The following is a 20,735-nucleotide window of genomic DNA, read 5'->3' on the forward strand; positions in this document are numbered from 1 at the left end:
TTTTTGATGGGTCTCGGGAAAATAGTTTTTGTCAGCTTGAAAAGTATTCCAGCACTCGTACACTCAGTACGAGTTCACTTACTTGAATACTTCAGTTCTGCGTAATTTTTAATTTTTTTTGTTGATAAAAACCTGCAGGTGTTTCACTATTTGCAATTCAAATGAACATGAGGGGGCACGGCGGAGTTGCAGCATGGCGGATTCACGGAGGTCACCGCGTCTGCTGTCGCTAACACGAGTACTGAGTTTTCTGCAGTGTGATTGCAGTTCGCGCTGTTTTGCAGAAGGGAAGCGGGTTGTTGACGCTAAGCATCTTATTTTAGTCGGCACCAGTGGTCGCGCAAGCGTGAGCGGCTTTCTTGAAGTGGTCGCGTTGTGTGTGTAAAGGCCAAACCTCATAAACGCGAAAATGCACGCGACAGCGACGAGCGATTCTATGAGCGACGAAACAGAACGTCCGCGCAACGTGTCGCGGGGTGGTCTTCGCGTAATCGCTCGGTTCTCCAGATTTGTAAACCGTCGCCCATCGCCCGGAAGGGCTGTACTCAAAGCACCGGAACAGGATGTACATGACTGACGTACTGCCGGTTCTCTTCAAGCGCCGCCAAATCACCACCTCCTCTCACTCTCCTCTCCGCCCGAGTCACGCGTGCACAACCAAAAATAACGTGATGTTTATGCACGTGCACATAAAAAAAAATTGCCCGCAGCTTCCCTCGGGGGAACACTGAGGAGGATGCGGACCATATAATTGGTTAACGGGGTGTTAAAGTGCGACTTACTTGGGTCGATGGCTAAATTGGTTAACGTGGTTGTGAAATGGGGTGTTAAATTGCGACTTACTTGGGTCGATGGCTAAATTGGTTAACGTGGTTGTAGGAGGGGGTGTTAAATGAGTGAACACGTACACACGTATGCGAAAGGGCGGCGCTGGTCGAAGGGACGTCGATCATTGTGTTTGTGGATTCGTTGGAATTCATTTCACCGCGACCTTGGACGTCGACGCGCCGTACAAACCAACCGACGAGCGGCAACTGAGCGAGCGAGCGCCGACCTTGAGTATATATACAGCACGACGGCGCATGCACTGTCAGCTGTTGAATGTTCTCGAAGCGCGACGCCACATGCGCGTCCACTGGAGAATCAGGAGAATTGTAGATGTCGAACGCGGTGTGTAGAGGAGGAAGGGTGCACAGATGGTGGAGGAGTGAAGCGCGCGCGGTGTGTAGAGGAGGAAGGGATGCACAGATGGTGGAAGAGTGGGCGACGGCGCGACGGCGCATGCGCGCGCGTCAGCTGTCGAATGTTCGAGAAGCGGTGCGGACGGCGCACTACAAGGCGCGAGTATAAGATGCTCCGCATCTAAAAGTGCTGAAAGGCAATAACAAACACTTTCCTTTCCATTACACAACAATATATCTTATTTTTAAAGTGCATACCGCTCACTACGCAGTTTCCTTGGTACGAGTAGACGGCCTCATGCAAGCAACAGTGGAGTTTGCTCATCGAAGCCGTCGCGTGAATGAGGTTTGCCTGCGCTAGCGACTGTTCGCGCGAAGGCAATCTACGTCGCTGTCGCGAGCATTATCGTGGTTATGAGGTTTGGCCTTAATGCCCATGGCGCACCGTGCGTCTGCGAAATTTGTTTACATACTTCGGGCGCCGCAGTGACATGTAGTCACTGGATACAATGGTCGTTTGATCGGTTCAAGATAACAAGTTAACACTGGGGCCTCACCTCGAAAGAAGAAATCTGCTTGGCTGTTTGTTCTTTCTTCACGGGCGGCACCATCCTAACGTTCTCCTACCGTTTACGACTGGCGCTTGGACTGTTTGGACCTCAGAGCTCAGCTTCCCCATATTGCCGCTAGGCGCCGCATAAATTGCTGGAGTCACGAATAGACGATGCCCGTGATGTGCAAAATCTCTCTATAAATCAGACATGCAGTAACTTCGCTAAACCTAGTGTCATATCTATCCAGGAGCCACTTCACTCTGCATAGTTTGGCATTTTAATATATGCATTCAAGCATAATTCGTTACAATCTGCACATATATTCCTTTATTGCGATAGCAATTATATGGGCACTCTCGCCTGGATTTTGCCGCCGGCGTCGACGTCAGCGTCATGCACCGTATATGTATACGTATTCATATATATGAAAACGCAAGAAAGAAAAAAAAATCCAGAAAGAAGCACTCCAGCGCGCGGAACCGAATGCGGGACCTCTGCGTCGTGAAAGCGAGGCGTTAACCACTGAGTTACCCCGGGGAATGTTCTCCATCGTTCAAACGGCAAGCTATTTATATCTACCACTTACCACTGCTGTGTTTTCGGCATTACCAAAAAGACGGCGCAATGAGCGCACGTCGTGCAGCAGCGCCGCTATAATCTCCTACCCGTATTTTGCCCTGCTTAGGGAAGGCCCTCGCGTGCCCTTATCTCGCGGTGGTGAGGAGGGGAGGACTTGAACTGGTATAGCGCATTACGGGGAAGAAGAAACGGCCGAGCAGACCGACACAAGAGGACAGAGCGCTAACTTCCAACTGAGCTTTACTGTCAAACTGCATCAAATATGTAGATCGGTTTGTGCCGTGTGTAGCGGGGGTTGTTTACGCGATTCCATTCTCATGTGGTATGTGGTATTTCGGCCAAACGGGGCGATGCCTTAATGAAAGGCTAAAAGAGCACCATTATAATGTTCACAAAGCAATCCAGGGCCACATTGAAATTCACTGCCGCGATTGTGGATGTACCCCCATGTTTGATCAATGTGAAGTGGTAAAAAAGCACCCGTCACAATTAACTCGAGAAATTATAGAAGCGCATTCTATAGCAAGAGCTGGCAGCACGTGTATTAGCGCCCCTTCTTTGGTTTTATCTGAACATGAAGTGGCCTTCCTTAATCAGGATAACCGCCTATGAATCTGTGATATGTGACAGTGCAATGTTGTGTGTAGTCTTGTTGTTGCTTTAGGGTGGTTTTGTATGCTTGCGCCGGCCTGCATATTTGATGCAGTCTGACAATAAAGCTCAGTTGGAAGTTAGCGCTCTGTCCTCTTGTGTCGGTCTGCTCGGCCGTTTCTTCTTCCCCGTAATGCGCTATACCAGTTCAAGTACGACGAACCAACTCGCCCAATCTTCAACAATTGAGGAGGGGAGGATTGTACGCCTTGGCTGGCCTCGGGCTTTACGTGGAACGATTCTGCTGTAGTTACAGGGTGCACAAAGGTCTCTGCAATGATTGCAGTCTCTGTTCGCGAAAAGCGTGCGCTTTTCAGACCCAGTGAAGTAGCAAATGAGACGCTTATTAGCGTGCATCCGCACCTGTGAGTACGTATCATGCGTATTTGTAAGCGAGAAACGCGGGGTGCGTTTCGATGTGCTTTGCATTCTGCGCGTGACCTTTCAAATTTTTGCTATCCCATTCATTGCTTGGGCTTTGCAGCAAAATTGTTACTTTTTATTTACAGGATACCTGCGTTGTCTCGAAGACATTATTGCAGGAGATACATGCTTAGTATCACATTATAATATTTTCCTGTGATAAACAACAAAAAGATATGAAACATGGTCACCATCAAGTTAAACAGTAAGTTAGCGTTTTCGAAACTAACAGAAAGCTAAAAAAAAAAGAACTAGGACAAGTGCACGTTGTTGTAAACAAAATCTCGAATAAAAATTATGATTCTCATATACAGAAACACAGTTCTTGGGTAATACATTTCCATCTCGTACAGTTTGTGGGAAAAAAGACCTGGAAAATGATCTGTGTTGCAACTATACGCGTGTCCTTTTTAGGGGCGAAGCTCCTTATAGCGGCACCCGTTCGTCCCGCGTCCCGTCGTAGTATGTAACCAGTCTTACGCTTTGACCTGCAAACATTTTGACCTCCAAGGTGGTGCCGGTGAGAGATTCCTTCTGTGCGTTGTTGAACAACAAAAAATAGTGCTCAATGTACATGCCAATAGCTGATAATGATGGGGTATGAGGGACAGGAGCATTCGGCTTTTAGTTAACGTGCACGCTGCGATCCCCATTAGCAGCCATTGCATGTACATTGTGGACTATCTGAAGGGAAAGGGTTGCTACGTTATACCCGCTGGGTGTAACCCCTTAGTTTTAGAAAGGTTTAGCGAGCATTGAGCCGCAGTGCCATGGATACAATGAACCAGTATATACCATGAATGAACTCGAGGTAGTTATAGGTGGGAAGTAGGTACGAAGTGCAAGCTGTGAGAAAGTAAAAGCCGAATTCTCCTCTCTCATTTTCCATGCAGCCATTGGCATGTACATTGAGCTCTATCTGCCAGGAAAAGGTTGCTACGTTATACTCGCTGGGCGTAACCTCCTTGATTTTAGAAAGGTTTAGCGAGCGTTGGGCCGCAGTGCCATGAATACAGTGAACTAGTATATACCATTAACTCGAGGTGGTTGAAGGTGGGAAGTAGACCCGAAGCGCAAGCTGTTGGAAAGTGTGCGTGTGCCACCTCTCGTTTAGTCCTTGGAATGTCCGTTGGATGGCGGTGCTTATATATGGGGAATATATGATGAAAAAATGCGAGATGGTGGTACTTGGAGTGTTGAATTGATGGACGAACGGACACACAGACAGATGCATGAATGGACGCATGAACGGACGCAGGGGCGGATGCATGGACGAACGCAGGAACGGACGCACGCGCGGACGGGCGGATGGACGCATGGACGGTCGCACAGACGGAAGGAAGCAAGAACGAATGGACGGACGAATGCTTCGCCCCACTCTCCATCATTCACTCTGGGGATATGCTGCCAATTTTTTTGGAATGGCCGTGTCTAGCCGAAACATGGGATGGTTCTGAGATCGCATTTAAGAAAAGAACAATATCGCGTGCAGTCCTCAAAGGTATCGCGCTGCTCCGTAGTGAGGGCCAACATGTACTCCGATCGGCGTCTTGTCGAAAGAAGCTGTGCAGCCGGTGCCAGCACACCGCACCTCAGCGCCATGTGAATCTCGCACGCAGTTAAAATAACTGTAAGATGATGCACAAAGGGGAGCAGCTACGCACTTGTAGAGGAGGATAGAAATTGAGGTCGTAAACATTGCAAACCCATGAACAGCCGCGGTTGTCTCAGGCTGACGCAAAACATCATCGTCATAAAATTCTAAGCTTGGATGCTGTCGTCCTTGGACTCTGACCTCGTCCTCGTTCACTTCAGATGCGATTGCAAGACGGTTTCGAGCGGCGCGGGCTTCGCAGGTGCACACCCATGCGCGCTGGATGACGCCAAGAGCGACATTAGATGCGGCTCTATGCCTGTTATATCGATGCAGGCGAAACCAAGGCTGCTGGAAAGTGGCTGAAAAGTCATATCCTCACGTTATACATGCGGCGGACCTTGAGAAATATTTTTTTAGAATACATTTTCTCTCACTCCTAGCAACAGCTCTCTATTGAATAGCGGGCATAAATTTCTGGCAATTATAACTGCTCAACACTGTCAAATTGCAAAGCTGACACTTTAGTTCGATATTTGACATGCAAAGGTTATTAAACGCGAAGAATTTGGTAGCGAAACTGGATGAATTTGAGCGTATCTATCTATCTATCTATCTATCTATCTATCTATCTATCTATCTATCTATCTATCTATCTATCTATCTATCTATCTATCTATCTATCTATCTATCTATCTATCTATCTATCTATCTATCTATCTATCTATCTATCTATCTATCTATCTATCTGTCTGTCTGTCTGTCTGTCTGTCTGTCTGTCTGTCTGTCTGTCTGTCTGTCTATCTATCTATCTATCTATCTATCTATCTATCTATCTATCTATCTATCTATCTATCTATCTATATATCTATATATCTATATATCTATCTATCTATCTATCTATCTATCTATCTATCTATCTATCTATCTATCTATCTATCTATCTATCTATCTATCTATCTATCTAGCCGCTTACGTTTGGGTGCTCTCGTGAGCACCCCTTTACCTTGGTGTGAGCCAAAATTAGCATGGAAGGGTAAGATGGTTCGACGAATATTACGCACTGGTCGAGGCATGAATATTGTCACAATGCCGTTGGGTACGTCGTCAAACACTTCCTGCCAGACAGTGGCACATACCCATGGGCGGGTATGTGCCGCTGGTATGCGCGTATGTGCTACAGATTATTGACACGACAAGAACGACGAGAACACACATGGGCGATTTCAACGCGCGAGCGTTAAGGAATACCCGACATCGGTAGCGTCGACCCGACGAATGCAAAAAAGTCATTTTCAGGATCCCAGCTGGAATCGAACCCAAGCATTATCCGTGGCAATGAAGCATTTTACCACAGAGGTACGCCGGGTCTTGGAAATACGTTTCAAATAGACGTTAATGTTCGTGAAACGTCAATATTGGTCGCAGTGCTGCCTATTGTTATGCCATATACATGGTCGTCATTCGGGAGCACTTCTTCTCACAAATTTGAGCGCTGTTCTAGCGAACTGTCTCCCCCCTCCCAGCGCCTCCTTCCTCGCAGAAAGTGGTACCGTGCAATACGACAGTAGAAATGCCTGTCCAAGGCAGAGTTACACGATCGTGATTGTGTCCTACATCCTAGTCACCAAGAGAAGACAGGATGGTAGGGGCTCGAATTGCATCCTCTAGGTCGGGCTTTTCCCGACTTTTGTCCTGAGATAAGGTCGAGTTGCATGGGCAAGTGGCACAGGGAATCGGACCGAAAGCTGCTATGAGCTTAAAGCTCCACTCCGCCCATTACTGCTGCTTCCAACCTTCATACCGGTACCACGCCGCTGCACCTTCCCGAAAATGGTCTATGGCTGCATACCATTTCTGATTCTCTGTTCAGGCCGCGTGCATTGCTAGCGCGTTGACGGTTGCCACCCAGCTGTCGGCGTCGTTCCGGAACCCGTCGAAATCCGGAAGTTTGTAGGAGGACGGCGATGGTGGGGCGGCACGTGAGAATGCGGATATCACTGAGGCAACGCTGTCGAGCTGGTCTGAGAGCAGCAGGAGGGTGCCCCAAAGCTGCCTGCGTTGCTCGAATGGGCTTGCCTCAAGGTCGTGCGAGGCAGCTACATCGAACACGGCGTTAGTGGCACGCTATTCTGTCAATATTGTAGGAGCTCGCTCGGAAATTGACGCTGTCAGTTCGTTAGTCTTGATGCGGAGTAGCGCGATGGTACGCCGCAGGTTCGCGGCGCTGTCGTGTATGAAGCCCGAAGAGTCGGTGATCGCGGTCTTCGAATATGTAGCGGTTGCAGCACTCACGCCGGTGAGGTTGACGAGCAGAGAAGCCTGGACGGCGTTCCCTGGCAGCTCGTATGTTGAAAGAGTGCGGCAACGGGAATGTAGGCCATGGGAAGCGTGAGCGGCATTCTCAAAGAACAGGAGCCGGTGCGGATCCCTGCCGTGAAATGGTGGCAGGGTGTCAATAAGGTCATGCCCTACAACACCGGGGGAGGCCTGGACGCCGTCCAATGGTGGTCTGAAGGGTAGGTGAAGCGGCGGGTGGGACCCCATTGCCAAGGAAGCGTGAACGGCGTTCCTGGATGGAGAAGCCCGCGATGCCGACGAACCACGAAGACACGTACCGGTGGCTTCCCGCACATTATTCACTTGTCGCACTGCGCCATTGTAATGAAGGGAAAAGAGACAATACCCGATCATGGGCCAGCTGTTCTTATTCTGCCTCTTCTTCCTCGCTTACCTAACGTGCGCGTCTGTGCCAGAATGCCAGTTTCGGTCTTCGTCATCACAATGTATATATATATATATATATATATATATATATATATATATATATATATATATATATATATATATATATATATATATATATATATATATATATATATATATATATATATATATATATATATATATATATATATATATATATATATAGGTATGAGATATGGCACAACGGAGCCACTATATATATATATATATATATAGTGGGAGTAATAATTCAATGGGCCAGTTAGTCTTCGTGAAGGTATGGGATATGGCACAACGGGAGCGTTGTCAACAAGGATAAATATATTTATTTCCCAACAGTTTCGGGAGGGGACCTCCCGTATAACTCATCCCCTGATGAAGGGAGGTCCCCTCCCGAAACTGTTGGGAAATAAATATATTTATCCTTGTTGACAACGCTCCCGTTGTGCCATATCCCATATATATATATATATATATATATATATATATATATATATATATATATATATATATATATATATATATATATATATATATATATATATATATATATATATATATATATATATATATATATATATATATATATATATATAAGGCTTATATGCAGAAGAATAACTTCGGTTGCCGCAAGGTTATAAATATGAAAGTAGATGCGCTTTCACATAACAACTGTTTATTGTGCCGACGTTTCGACAGGAACCCTGTCTTTTTCAAGGCATAATGAAAAAGACAGGGTTCCATAATGCCTTTTTCAAGGCATTATGCCTTGAAAAAGACAGGGTTCCTGTCGAAACGTCGGCACAATAAACAGTTGTTATGTGAAAGCGCATCTACTTTCATATTTATATATATATATATATATATATATATATATATATATATATATATATATATATATATATATATATATATATATATATGTACATTCCTTGGCATTACTGTCTGTTAGATCTCTTTGTTACTGTGTCAAAACACGGAAAAACGAGCCCTTAGGTATACACATCTTTCCCTTATTCATAAACGAGGGTCTCGTACTGGCAGACTTGGTGTCATTAGGTTGTATACGAGTGAAGGACTATCAATCAGCTGCCCGCTCGTAATAAGTTCACGTGCTACGTGACACCACACATGCGCATAAAAGAGTGTTTCACACTCGTCGCTTGGCTTATAAATGGCGCTGACTGACACTCCTACTTCTAAACTCACATATTAAAGAAAATCCAAAAAAGTGGATGGAGGGAAGGCCACTGTGATAGCTTAGTGGTTAGGGCATCGAACGCTTTATTCGGAGGTCGTAGGTTCGATTCCTGCTCACGGCTGGTTATTGTTTCACCCACTTTTCTTTCTTCTTATTTACATTCCATTGGTTCTAATAACTTTCCCTGTTATTGGTTCTAATAACTTCCCCGGCATCACTGTCTGTTAGATCTCTTTAATATTGTGTCAAAACACGGAAAAACGAGCCCTTAGGTATACACTTCTTTCCCATGTATATATATATATATATATATATATATATATATATATATATATATATATATATATATATATATATATATATATATATATATATATATGATAAGCAGATTTAACAGACAATAATGCTAAGGAAAGTATAGGGGAAGATATTAGACCTAATTGTAATGTAATTATGAAGAAAAGTGGGTGTAAAGATAACTTTGCCGTGGGCACGATCCGAGCCTGCGACCTTCGATTGACGCGTTCGATGCTCTACCACTAAGCTACCACGACAGCTCCTGTCCACGGCAAAGTTATCTTTTCACCCTTTTTTCTTCATAATCATATTACAATTTGGTCTAATATCTTCCCTTATACTTTCCTTGGCATTATTGTCTGTTAGATCTCATTATTATTGTGTAAAAACACGAAAACGAAAAACGAGCCCTTAGGTATACACTTCTTTCCTTATATATACATATATGTATATATATATATATATATATATATATATATATATATATATATATATATATATATATATATATATATATATATATATATATATATATATATATATATATATATAGTTTGTGTCTGGCAGCGCTAGATTTATCGCGTGTCATGTCCTAATCACCATTGTTCGATCCGCAGTTGTGCCTGCCATAGTGACTGGACTCTCGACGCCTGGTATTCTGGCCCCTGATCTCAGCCCGTGAGTAACACTTTTCAACTGATTTCGGGCATAGCAGCATAACCCACGACGCCGGCGCGTGTATGTGCAGCAGTGTGAGTCCACCCAAATAGGCCATAAAAGCTGTGTCATTGAGATACGTATTTGCCTGTGTGCGTGGTAGCCCACCGAATGATGCCCTTTATTCATGGGCTTGTCACTGACATTAAAATTTTATTTGTTTTCAAGGGCACATTGACGTTCACCATTGCATTTTTTCGTTTCCTTGTTGCATTTTGTTTCGGCCATGAGCGTTGTTGTTGCCCGTATTATGCATAGCAACACGAACATGGCTGAAGGTCTTATTCTCGGCGTGAAAAGGTTGCTTAGCATAAATGGTTCGAAGGCTGAAGAAAGTGTGGTGCCGGGCCGACTTACCCTCACTCCCATTTACCATCCCTTGTTATGCTGTACCCTGCTCCTCACCTGCATTTCTCTTCCTCGCTACACTGCACTATAGAAGGTTATGCTCACCCTATCCCTCACCTATTTGCTATGTAATACAAAGATGTGCTATGTTCTGCTAGCGTGTGTGGGTAGGTATACGCTTCTTGGATGTGGCCACGAAAATACAGACGAAGGGAAGAAAGTACACTGACACTGGCGCTGGGTAGCTTCGACGCTTAGTTACGAGTCGAGATGACGAGCGATGCAGAATGGCTTCAAGGAGGTTGGCAACGCCTTGTAGGAGTTCAGGAGGAACCCACAGCCGAGGATAAGCGTCGGAGGTGGAGCACGTCAGCGGCCTCGGGAAGCCCGTTGCTTCAACTCGTGGACCGCGTCCTAGAGCGTCGAAACTCGGGTCCGGTCACCCGACTGCTTCGAACGCTCAGCACCGTTTTTTAAAGACGATAGTCTTTCTTGGGGACCTTCGACGCAAAAATTTTGGCCTGTCTGTCTCTATGTACATTTGTCTGTTTGTCCAGTCCAGGCATCGGGTACTTGAAACGGCCGACCCCATCCGCAGCGCCCATCAATGTTGCTCAAGGTTGAGTGTTCATGTTTGTGCAATTGTCAATTAAAAAGCAATTATTGCGCATGTCTGTGGCACCATAACAACACGTAAATATTCTGCATGTGCGTCTCTTACTAGGAGAGGTATACATAAGTAATTTTAAGGACCTTAGCGCTTATCACGCTGCACTGACCATGCAAAGCTTGCACGGGAAAGCGAAAGTTTCCAATGCTTTTCTAAGACGAGACGGTGGTGGCACCTACCCGTCGCCTTGCGTTCTACACCTTATCACCTCTGAGATGGGCGCGCACACCCGTCCCAAAGCCACGCGTTTTGTTTTCTAAGATAACTGCCAGATGGCGCTCATGTCTCATGTGTGACGTGACTTGATGCGCTCGTTCGCCTACGCTGCATGCTCGAGGCAGTCTAACGCAGCGCCTCCAGAATACCATTCACCGATTTTCTTGCGCATAATATCAAATAAATGTCTTGTTCACTCTCTTCACACGCAAGAATATTGTCTTTCAATGACATTTGCAGATTAACGTGCCGATGCGGCGTCAATTTTTTTAAATGGAAAGCATTTTTTGCGAACTTCGCTGACTTTGAGCGTATATATCTATCTAGCTGCCTACGACTTCTAGTCCTCCTGCCGTTTCGATAACGGTATCGATACCAAACTTGGTATCGCCTAACATGACAGTATGAAGAACATATTTGACTAGTCACAACATGAAGACTGACATGTATGTCATGAATGTCATGATTTACATTTCATGATCCAGCAGCTCTTGGGGTGGTTTCGTTCACATGGCAATTTGCAAAACTGGTGTGATATGCCATGATTTCATGGCGAACACAAGCGGCAGACCCTAACATGAAAATAATGACATGCGTGTCATGTAACATGACTACATGTCACGCTCATGATGCGCTCGCGGCCGTTTCGCTGGCTTCCCATATACAGAATTTGGTATTACGGTACGTGAATGGACGACGAGGTAATGTGACTGGTGCAAACATGATAATCATGAGTTGCGTGTCATGTAACGACATGACTACATGCTACGCTCATGTTGCACCGGCGGCCATTACGCTAGCTTCAGTTATACCAAACTTGGTACTCCGGGACGTGAATAGATGACGAATCTATGATACTGGTGCAAACATGATAAACATGAGATTCGCGTCATGTAACAACATGACTACATGCCACACTCATGATGCGCTCGTGGCCGTTACGCTAGCTTCACGTACCAAACTCGGTATTACGTGACGCGAGCGGACGACATAGGTAAATGACACATCCGAACATGATAATCACGACATGCGTGTCGTGTATCAACATGAGACGACGGTCGCGTCTGGCGTCGTACTATAGAGTGCTCACGTTTTGCTAACGTAACGTTGCTCTGCCTAGTACTTTGGGCCCTTCATGAAGTGCTGGCGGCAGTTTTGCTAGTTCCGCATATACCAAATTTGGTGTTACGTGACGTCAATAGATGACGAAATATATGAATGGTGCAAACATGACAATCCTGACACGTGTTATGTAAAAACATGCAACATACCACGCTCATAGCATGCTCACGGCCATTTCGCAAGCTTCACATATTGTAAATTTGGTATCACATGACGTGAATAGATGACGAAGGTAAACGACACATCCAAACATGATAATCATGACACGGAAGTCATGTATGGCATCATCTACATCCACCTCGTAACGCTGTGCTGATTTTGAAGTGACATATCAATATTTCTCATTCATGCTTCGCATATCATCAACTCCCACTGTACGTGGGATCTGCCAATTTTTTCTTCATTTTGCTTCCGTCGGGTCCTTGTACGCATGGTGTTGAGGACTTTGTAACATTTGAGTCGGTCAACTTTGGCTTGTACGAATCCTTAGTAGCTGGTGGATGGCGTTTTGGGTTTACGAAGTTTTCCCGCTTTTCGATCATGCCTTCCACCAAGAACACCTGAGTTGTTGCAAATGTCTTGTCATTAGCTTGATGGGTACAGCACGCTGACAAGATATCTGACGGCGTGTAATATGTCATTCCTGTCGTTCCAACAACTCCAGTGATGCGCTGCCATTAGGTTACTCTTTTTAGGGGCGACACTTCTACTGACACTCCTACCGAATGCGCTCGCGATGCAAATACTCGGGCTGGAGTGGCCCACCAGATTGTTCGGGATGGTCTTTCTGCGTCACAGCTATCTCAAAAGAATCGCTATGACAGCCGTCACAGAGCTGTCTCTTACTCCCCAGGATCGTTGGTCTTGCTCTGGACTCCCTCTCGTCATGTTGGTCTGTCCTCGAAGTTCCTCGCTCGCTACAACGGGCCTTACAAAGTAATGCACCAACTGATCGAGGTCACTAATGAGATCGCGCCCTTGGACACTCCATCCTCATCGTCTCTGCTGTCCACTGATATTGTACACGGCTCCCGCCTTAAGCCGTACTTCTCTGCGCAGGATCGCACGCTTAATTAAGCGCTGAGACGGCGCTTTTACCGGTGGCGGCTATATTATACAAGTCATAATTAACATCAACGAAGGCACCATAAAGGCAACGAAGATGACGATTGAGAAAAAGCTCGTGTTGTTGTTGCCACTCCGCCATCTTGGTTCAAAGACACTGTGTACTCCGTGTACAATCTGTAAATATATTTCTACCCTCTCTGCCTACTCTCACCCGTCACAATATATATATTATAATGTAAATGCAAGGTAAACAGCGGTAGCGGCGTCGGTACCGAAGCAGCAAGAGCAGGCCGAGTATACGGGCAGCGTCGCAGCAGCAATCAGGCAGTCCTAGCTCGTGCCTCGCGCCCACGTGTCGATGTCGCTGCAGTAGTGGGCATTCCTCTTCACTACACTTCGTCCCCCGTCGGAAAAGGAGCCATCCTGGCGACTCACGGTGAACAGAGTACGAGCGGGTCGTAATAAGGTTTCAGCCGCTGTACGTGAACAATTTCACGTCCCCGAAAGCGCTGGTCTGTGGATGGCGTAACGGGTTCGACGATGTAGTTAACTGGTGAAGTCTGCGAGACAATGCGGTAGGGTCCCTGGTATTTTGAAAAAAACTTCGAGGAAAGCCCTGTAGGCACAGCGGGAACCCAAAGCCACACAAAAGTGTCCGGAACAAAGTTGGGGTACGGGTGGTTATCGTTACGCCGAGATTTTTGTCTCCATTGGTAGATGGTTGTGAACGACTGGGCGAGCTTACGGCATTCCTCGGCGCGGCGGGCAGCTTCAGAGATGGGCGTAGACTCGGAGGAATCGGGGTGGTAGGGCAGAATGGTATCTAGTGTGGTGGAAGGGTCTCGGCCATATAACAGGAAAAATGGTGAAAAGCCCGTAGTCGCCTGTGGAGCAGTATTGTAGGCGTATGTCACAAAAGGCAGAATGAGGTCCCAGTCGGAGTGGTCTGAGGCAACATACTTTGATATCATATCCCCTAGGGTACGGTTGAATCTTTCCGTCAATCCATTCGTCTGCGGATGGTAGGCGGTGGTAGTCCGGTGAATAATATTTTATTTATTTATTTATTTATTTACAGGTTCTGCAGGCCTATACTTAGGCCCAAGCAGGAGGGGCAAAAACAACAAAAAAAAAAGTACAATGTCACAGCACTTAATTAGACAACTTATAGTGCACTTGCACAACAGAGTTACGGCACATAAACAGTGATCAGAACACTCATGCGCAGCAGAAGTCAACTAACTACATTACTCGGGCACTGCGAATACACACCATATGGATACATCATTCAGAACTAAACAAAAAAAGTTTCAAGCTGTTTTCAATATCTTCGGACTGAAAAGCACTTATTGGTAAAGAGTTCCAGTCAGCAATAGTCCTAGGGAAAAAACTATTTTTAAAAGCAGTGGTACGGGCAAAAACTGGCGCCAATGAATATTTATGCTTATGTCTTGTTTTTCTAGAAGATAGAGGTTTCACACAGTTGGGCAGACTTGTTGTAACTTTACCGGAAAGAATTTTGTGTAGGAACGTTAACCGATTAATTTTCCTGCGAATTTCCAGTGTTTGGATATCATTTAGTTGCATAAGTTGTGTTGGCGAATCATATCTTTTATATTTACTAAATATAAATCTGACAGCCTTCCGTTGAACTTTTTCAATCAAGGCAATATCTTTTTTACATTGAGGGTCCCAAACAACCGAGGCATATTCAAGTTTTGATCGGATGCAGGTGTTATATGCCAATAATCTAGTCTCCTTCGTTGAGGATTTAAGTTTCCTCTTAAGAAACCACAGTTTCCTAAGTGCAGCCGTGCATATGCTTGTAATGTGGTCTGACCACGTAAGTGACTTTGTCAAAGTGACTCCTAGATATTTGTATTTTTCTACGTCTTTGAGTGGGTTATTGCGGAGAAAATAAGTATAAAGGCTGGGAGTTCGTTTTCTTGTTATTCTCAAGAGAACTGTTTTGTCACTATTAAGTTCCATGCCCCAGTTTTGACACCACTCATCTATACTTGTAAGAGACTGTTGAAGTAATATGTGGTCATTTACACAACATATTTCTTTAAAAACAACACAATCATCCGCGAATAATCTGACGGATATGTCCTTATGTACGACATCAACTAAATCATTAATAAAAATTAAGAATAACAAGGGGCCTAACACACTACCTTGTGGCACACCAGAAGAAACATTTAGCGAAGAAGAAAAACAACCCCTGACCTCAACAAATTGAGTTCTGTTATTTAAGTACATATGAATCCATTTAACGATACCCGAAGGTAGCCCAATATTTTCGAGTTTAAACAAAAGTTTTCCATGAGGCACCTTATCAAACGCTTTGCTAAAATCTAAAAAGAACACATCAGTCTGCCCAGATATATCTAGAACCCGTGCGAATTCATGCACTGTAGACACAAGCTGTGTTACCGTAGACATATTTTTTCGGAAACCATGTTGATTAGGCGACAAAATATTATTTTCTGATAAAAATGTGTTAATGTAATTTGCAACAACATGCTCTAACATTTTACAGCAGCTACTAGTGATAGAAACAGGACGGTAGTTTGTCAAAGAATAGCGGTTACCCTTTTTAAAGATCGGCACAACACGAGCTTTACGCCAATCGTCTGGTATCTGACCATATTTGAATGATACATTGAAAAGGGCAGTAAGGAAGTCAGTGATTTGTTCAGCATAGCGTCGTAGGAATGAATTACCAATGCCGTCAGGGCCTGACGATTTCTTAGGATTAACCTTAAGTAACATTTGTAAAACACCTTCACGAGTTATCAGAACATCATCCGTGATTATGGGCATCGGGTCTCGCAGTTCATAATACTGTGGTTCGGAAAAGACGCTCTGAAAGTATTTATTAAAATGATCAGCAATTAGTGCCGGATCTGTTATCGTGACCTCATCAACTTGTATTTCAGAAACGCCTTCTTTAGTTTGCTTAATATAGCGCCAAAATTTATCAGGATCTGTCCTGATGAATTCAGGTAGTGTGTCGTTAAAAAATTGATGCCTAGCCTTGCTAACACTCTCTAATAATTTTTCTTTAAGATCGGAAAAATGTTGCGTACTAGTCTTGTGTTTTTTTCGTAACCTTTTTATCTTTCTCTTGATCTGTATAATCTCACGGTTTATCCATGGGTTATGTGAACGCCTGCGTATTCTCCTAAGCGGTACAAAGTTCTTTGTACAGAAGTCCACAATACCACGGAAGCGTTGCCAGGCTCTATCAACATCACTAACAGATGTGGGGAGATGTGTTTCTAAATAATCAATTACTGCAACATCATCCGCTCGATTGAAATCTCTTACAACACTTTCCACTGGCGTTTTCACTGATTTACAACGTGCATGCCTGTCCCAAACAAATGATATTAATCTATGGTCAGAAATACCGGTTTCAACTGTGATAGTCGCTTCGGTAAAGAGTTCCGTTGTAAATAGCAGATCAAGTATCGAACTCCCCCTTGTGGGGTGTCCTACCATTTGCTCAAGGCCTAGAGAAAACATTATGTCTAAGAGTGTGTCAGCCGAAGAAGAAGTACCATAATTTATATCATCCCAATTAATGGCTGGCAGATTGAAGTCACCCGTTAAAATAAGATTTTTGCTTCGTAGACGTAGTAGTTCATCGTACAAACCGCTCATAAAAGAATCATCAGCATTAGGACATCGATAAACCGCACAGAGAAAAAATGACATATCAGCAAATGAAAGTTTTAAAAGCAGACTCTCTCTCACTGGAAAACGCTCAGCAATAGTTACATCAATGCCATACTTGATAATGACAGCCACTCCACCGCCCCGATGACCACGATCACATCGAAAAAGTTGGTAGTTCGGCGGAACTATCTCGCTATCGCCAATGGCTTCATGTAACCAAGACTCTGTTATCACACAGACATGAGGATCGTGCGTGAGCAAAATATTTTCCAACTTTTCAATTTTATTTGTTATACTCCGTGCATTGAAGCAAAGCAAACGAAGTTGGTGCTCCCCTAATTGCTAGCTGGGATTCCCTACGGCACTCTCATGTGACACTTTCCTACGCGCATTAAGCGAGTCATCCCAACAGAAAAAGGTGTGATCAATACGAAGCTTATCGTGAACAAGAGCAACCTTGCTACCGCTTTCTCTGTCTGCTTTTGCAGTTGCCCATAGCAGTTTTCTTTTGCGGAGTGTGTCAGAACAGTAGTCGTTTTGAAGATAAATTTTGGTTCCCTTCAGCTTATGTGCTTGACGCAACACAGCTTGCTTTTCCGTATAATCTTGGAAAAAAAGTATAACAGGACGTCTGCTTGATACCGGCTTGCCTAATCTATGAATCCGCGCAATTGTCGTGCATTTCACCCCTAATCGATCATGAAATATGCCCTTCACTACCTTTTCACGTAGCTCTGCTTCAGATTCACTCCCAGCAGCGCTGATACCAAATACAAGAAGATTATTCCGGCGACTGCGATTCTCAAGGTCAACCAGCTTGGACTGATGAATATCAATTAACTGCTGAATGGAATCTACAGACTCCTGTATCGATTCGCTCACGCCCTTCTGAGTTTGTAATTGCTTAACATTTGCTTCTAAGTTATTCAGACGCACTCCAAAGGTGCTTATTAATGATTCTGTTGAGTCTAAACGTGCTCTAAGGCTTACAAGTTCTGCTCGGATATCAGATTGTCCCTTCAAGAGCTCGTGAAACATTTCATCAACAGTTGGCCCAGGGTTTTGCTCGACATCTCCACACAGCAATAACTTGCAAACAAAATAACATTCATATGCAATAATAAAACATGTCTGTGGGCACGGCACAATAAGAAGTACAATTTCGTCTCCAGACCTATGATTTGAAAGAGAAAAACTAACCTGTACAACGAAAAAGAAGCGTTTCGTTAGCGGCATCTTTCCAGCCGCTTCGCCGTGCCCACTGAAGGTCCAACTGTGTGGCCTGTCTTTAAAAGGGCGATCCAACGATGACGTCACGGGCATGCAATGTTCCAGAGGGGGCGTATCCAGTATGTCCAAATTCGATGAAGGCACTGGACAGTAGTTAGCAGAGACAGATGTAATCGCCGCAACTTCATTCCCGGTAGTGCAAGGTTCCGATGGCCCGGCGAGCATGAAAAACACGGCCTGTACAACGAAAAAGAAGCGTTTCGTTAGCGGCATCTTTCCAGCCGCTTCGCCGTGCCCAATACGGCATTCGGCAAGGAGTGCGTTGACGACTTCAGAGAGGAACACACGTCCTCTGTCGCTGAAAAGTTCGCGCGGTGCGCCGTGACGGAGAATGAAGTGCCGCAAGAGAAAAGAAGATACGTCGCGTGCTGTGGCAGCAGGCAAAGCGGCTGTTTCTGCGTATCACGTCAGATAGTCGACAGCGACAACAATCCAATGGTTTCCGGAAGCCGTGAATGGAAGAGGCCCGTACAGATCGATCCCAATGCGGTCAAAAGGCCTGGCTGGGCAAGGAATTGGCTGGATCGGACTAGAGGTGTGATGAGGCAGAACTTTCCGTCGTTGGCACTGCGGGAATGACTGAATGTACTTGCGCAAAAAGGTGTACATGCCTCGCCAATAAAACCGGGAGGAAATCCGAGCGTATGTTTTGAAGATGCCCGCATATGCGCACTGAGGGTCAGCGTGGAAAGCTGAACATATTGCAGCACGAAGATGGCGAGGTATGACAAGTAGCCACTTTCGGCCCTCAGACTTGTAATTCCTGCGATTAAGGAGGCCATCGCGGACCTCAAAGTGAGCCGCTTGACGGCGCAACGTTCGAGAAGATGGAGAAGTCGACGGATCTGAAAGGAATCGCAGAACAGAGCTGATCCAGTCATCCTTGCGTTGCTCAGACGCCATGTCACAGTTATCTGGGAACGCAACCATTTCGTCCACGGCAGATAAACATGCAGAGCTTTCAGCGGACATAGGCGAGCGTGATAAAGCGTCGGCATCAGTGTGACGTCGGCCAGACCTGTAGACAACACGCATGTCGAACTCTTGCAACCGCAAAGCCCAGCGAGCTAAACGGCCGGAGGGGTCCTTCAACGTGGATAACCAACAAAGCGCATGGTGATCGGTGACTACGTCGAAAGGGCGACCATATAGGTACGGTCTAAATTTACCTAGAGCCCATATAATTGCCAGACACTCCTTCTCTGTGACAGAATAGTTCTTCTCCGCTTTGGTGAGGGTACGGCTTGCGTATGCGACTACGTACTCCTGGAATCCCGATTTACGCTGCGCGAGCACGGCGCCGAGTCCAACACCGCTGGCATCGGTGTGTACCTCCGTCGGAGCAGTCGGGTCGAAATGACGCAAGATTGGTGGCGAGGTTAACAGACGGCGCAACTTTTCGAAAGCATCGTCACAGGCGGGTGACCAAGCGTAACTTTTCGAGTCACTGCGTAGAAGTTCAGTCAAGGGGGCGGTGATCATAGCAAAATTCCGAATAAAGCGGCGGAAATAGGAGCAGAGGCCAAGAAAGCTGCGCAGATCCTTCAGAGACGCAGGTTTAGGGAACTCTGCAACTGCCCGAAGCTTGGCTCTGTCAGGAAGAATACCCTCTTTAGATACAACATGACCGAGGATGGTGAGCTGACTTGCGCCGAAGCGGCATTTCTTAAGGTTGAGCTGAAGGCCGGCGTCAGTTAGGCACTGCAGCACTTCATCTAGCCTGCGGAGATGCGTTGGAAAATCCGGGGAGAATATAATCACGTCATCCAAGTAGCACAGCAATGTTTTCCACTTCAGGCCACGCAAAAGATTGTCCATCATCCGCTCGAATGTTGCGGGTGCGTTGCAAAGACCAAAAGGCATGACACAGAATTCGTAAAGGCCATCAGGTGTGACAAAGGCCGTCTTAGGCTGATCTTCAGGTGCCAGAGGGACTTGCCAGTAGCCACTCCGTAAGTCAATAGAAGAGAAGAACTCCGCACCTTGGAGGCAGTCAAGGGCATCGTCGATTCTCGGTAACGGGTAAACGTCCTTTTGAGTTATTTTGTTAAGACGAAGGTAGTCAACACAGAAGCGAATTGACCCGTCCTTCTTCTTAACGAGAACGACTGGAGATGCCCAGGGGCTGTTCGAAGGCTGGATGACGCCACGCTTGAGCATGTCAGCTACTTGGTCATCGATAACCTGGCGCTCGGCTGCGGACACGCGATAGGGTCTTTGACGCAATGGCGCATTGGTACCCGTGTTGATGAGGTAACACACGGCTGACGTGCGGCCGAGGGGAGTATGCTGGCAGTCGAAGGAATAACGGAACTTATTCAGTAGTCGTAGAAGCTGAGCACGTTGCGAAACGGTTAACGTGTCGGCGATGGAGCTGCTCAGTACGTCCGGCCTA

At 45.6% G+C, this 20,735-nt stretch overlaps 1 protein-coding gene across 3 annotated transcripts in view; it reads left to right on the forward strand.

Moving 5' to 3' along the window:
* The window catches only part of LOC119184222 (neprilysin-1), a 246,194-nt gene that overhangs the window by 146,542 nt on the left and 78,917 nt on the right, over positions 1–20,735 (forward strand). For all 3 annotated transcript variants that reach the window (XM_075888738.1, XM_075888739.1, XM_075888741.1), the window contains exon 13: positions 9,843–9,903. In XM_075888738.1, coding sequence (XP_075744853.1) covers positions 9,843–9,903 — 61 coding nt within the window. The remainder of the gene's footprint in view (positions 1–9,842; positions 9,904–20,735) is intronic.

The sequence above is a fragment of the Rhipicephalus microplus genome, chromosome 3, assembly GCF_043290135.1.
Source record: "Rhipicephalus microplus isolate Deutch F79 chromosome 3, USDA_Rmic, whole genome shotgun sequence".
Taxonomy (NCBI): Eukaryota; Metazoa; Arthropoda; class Arachnida; order Ixodida; family Ixodidae; genus Rhipicephalus; species Rhipicephalus microplus.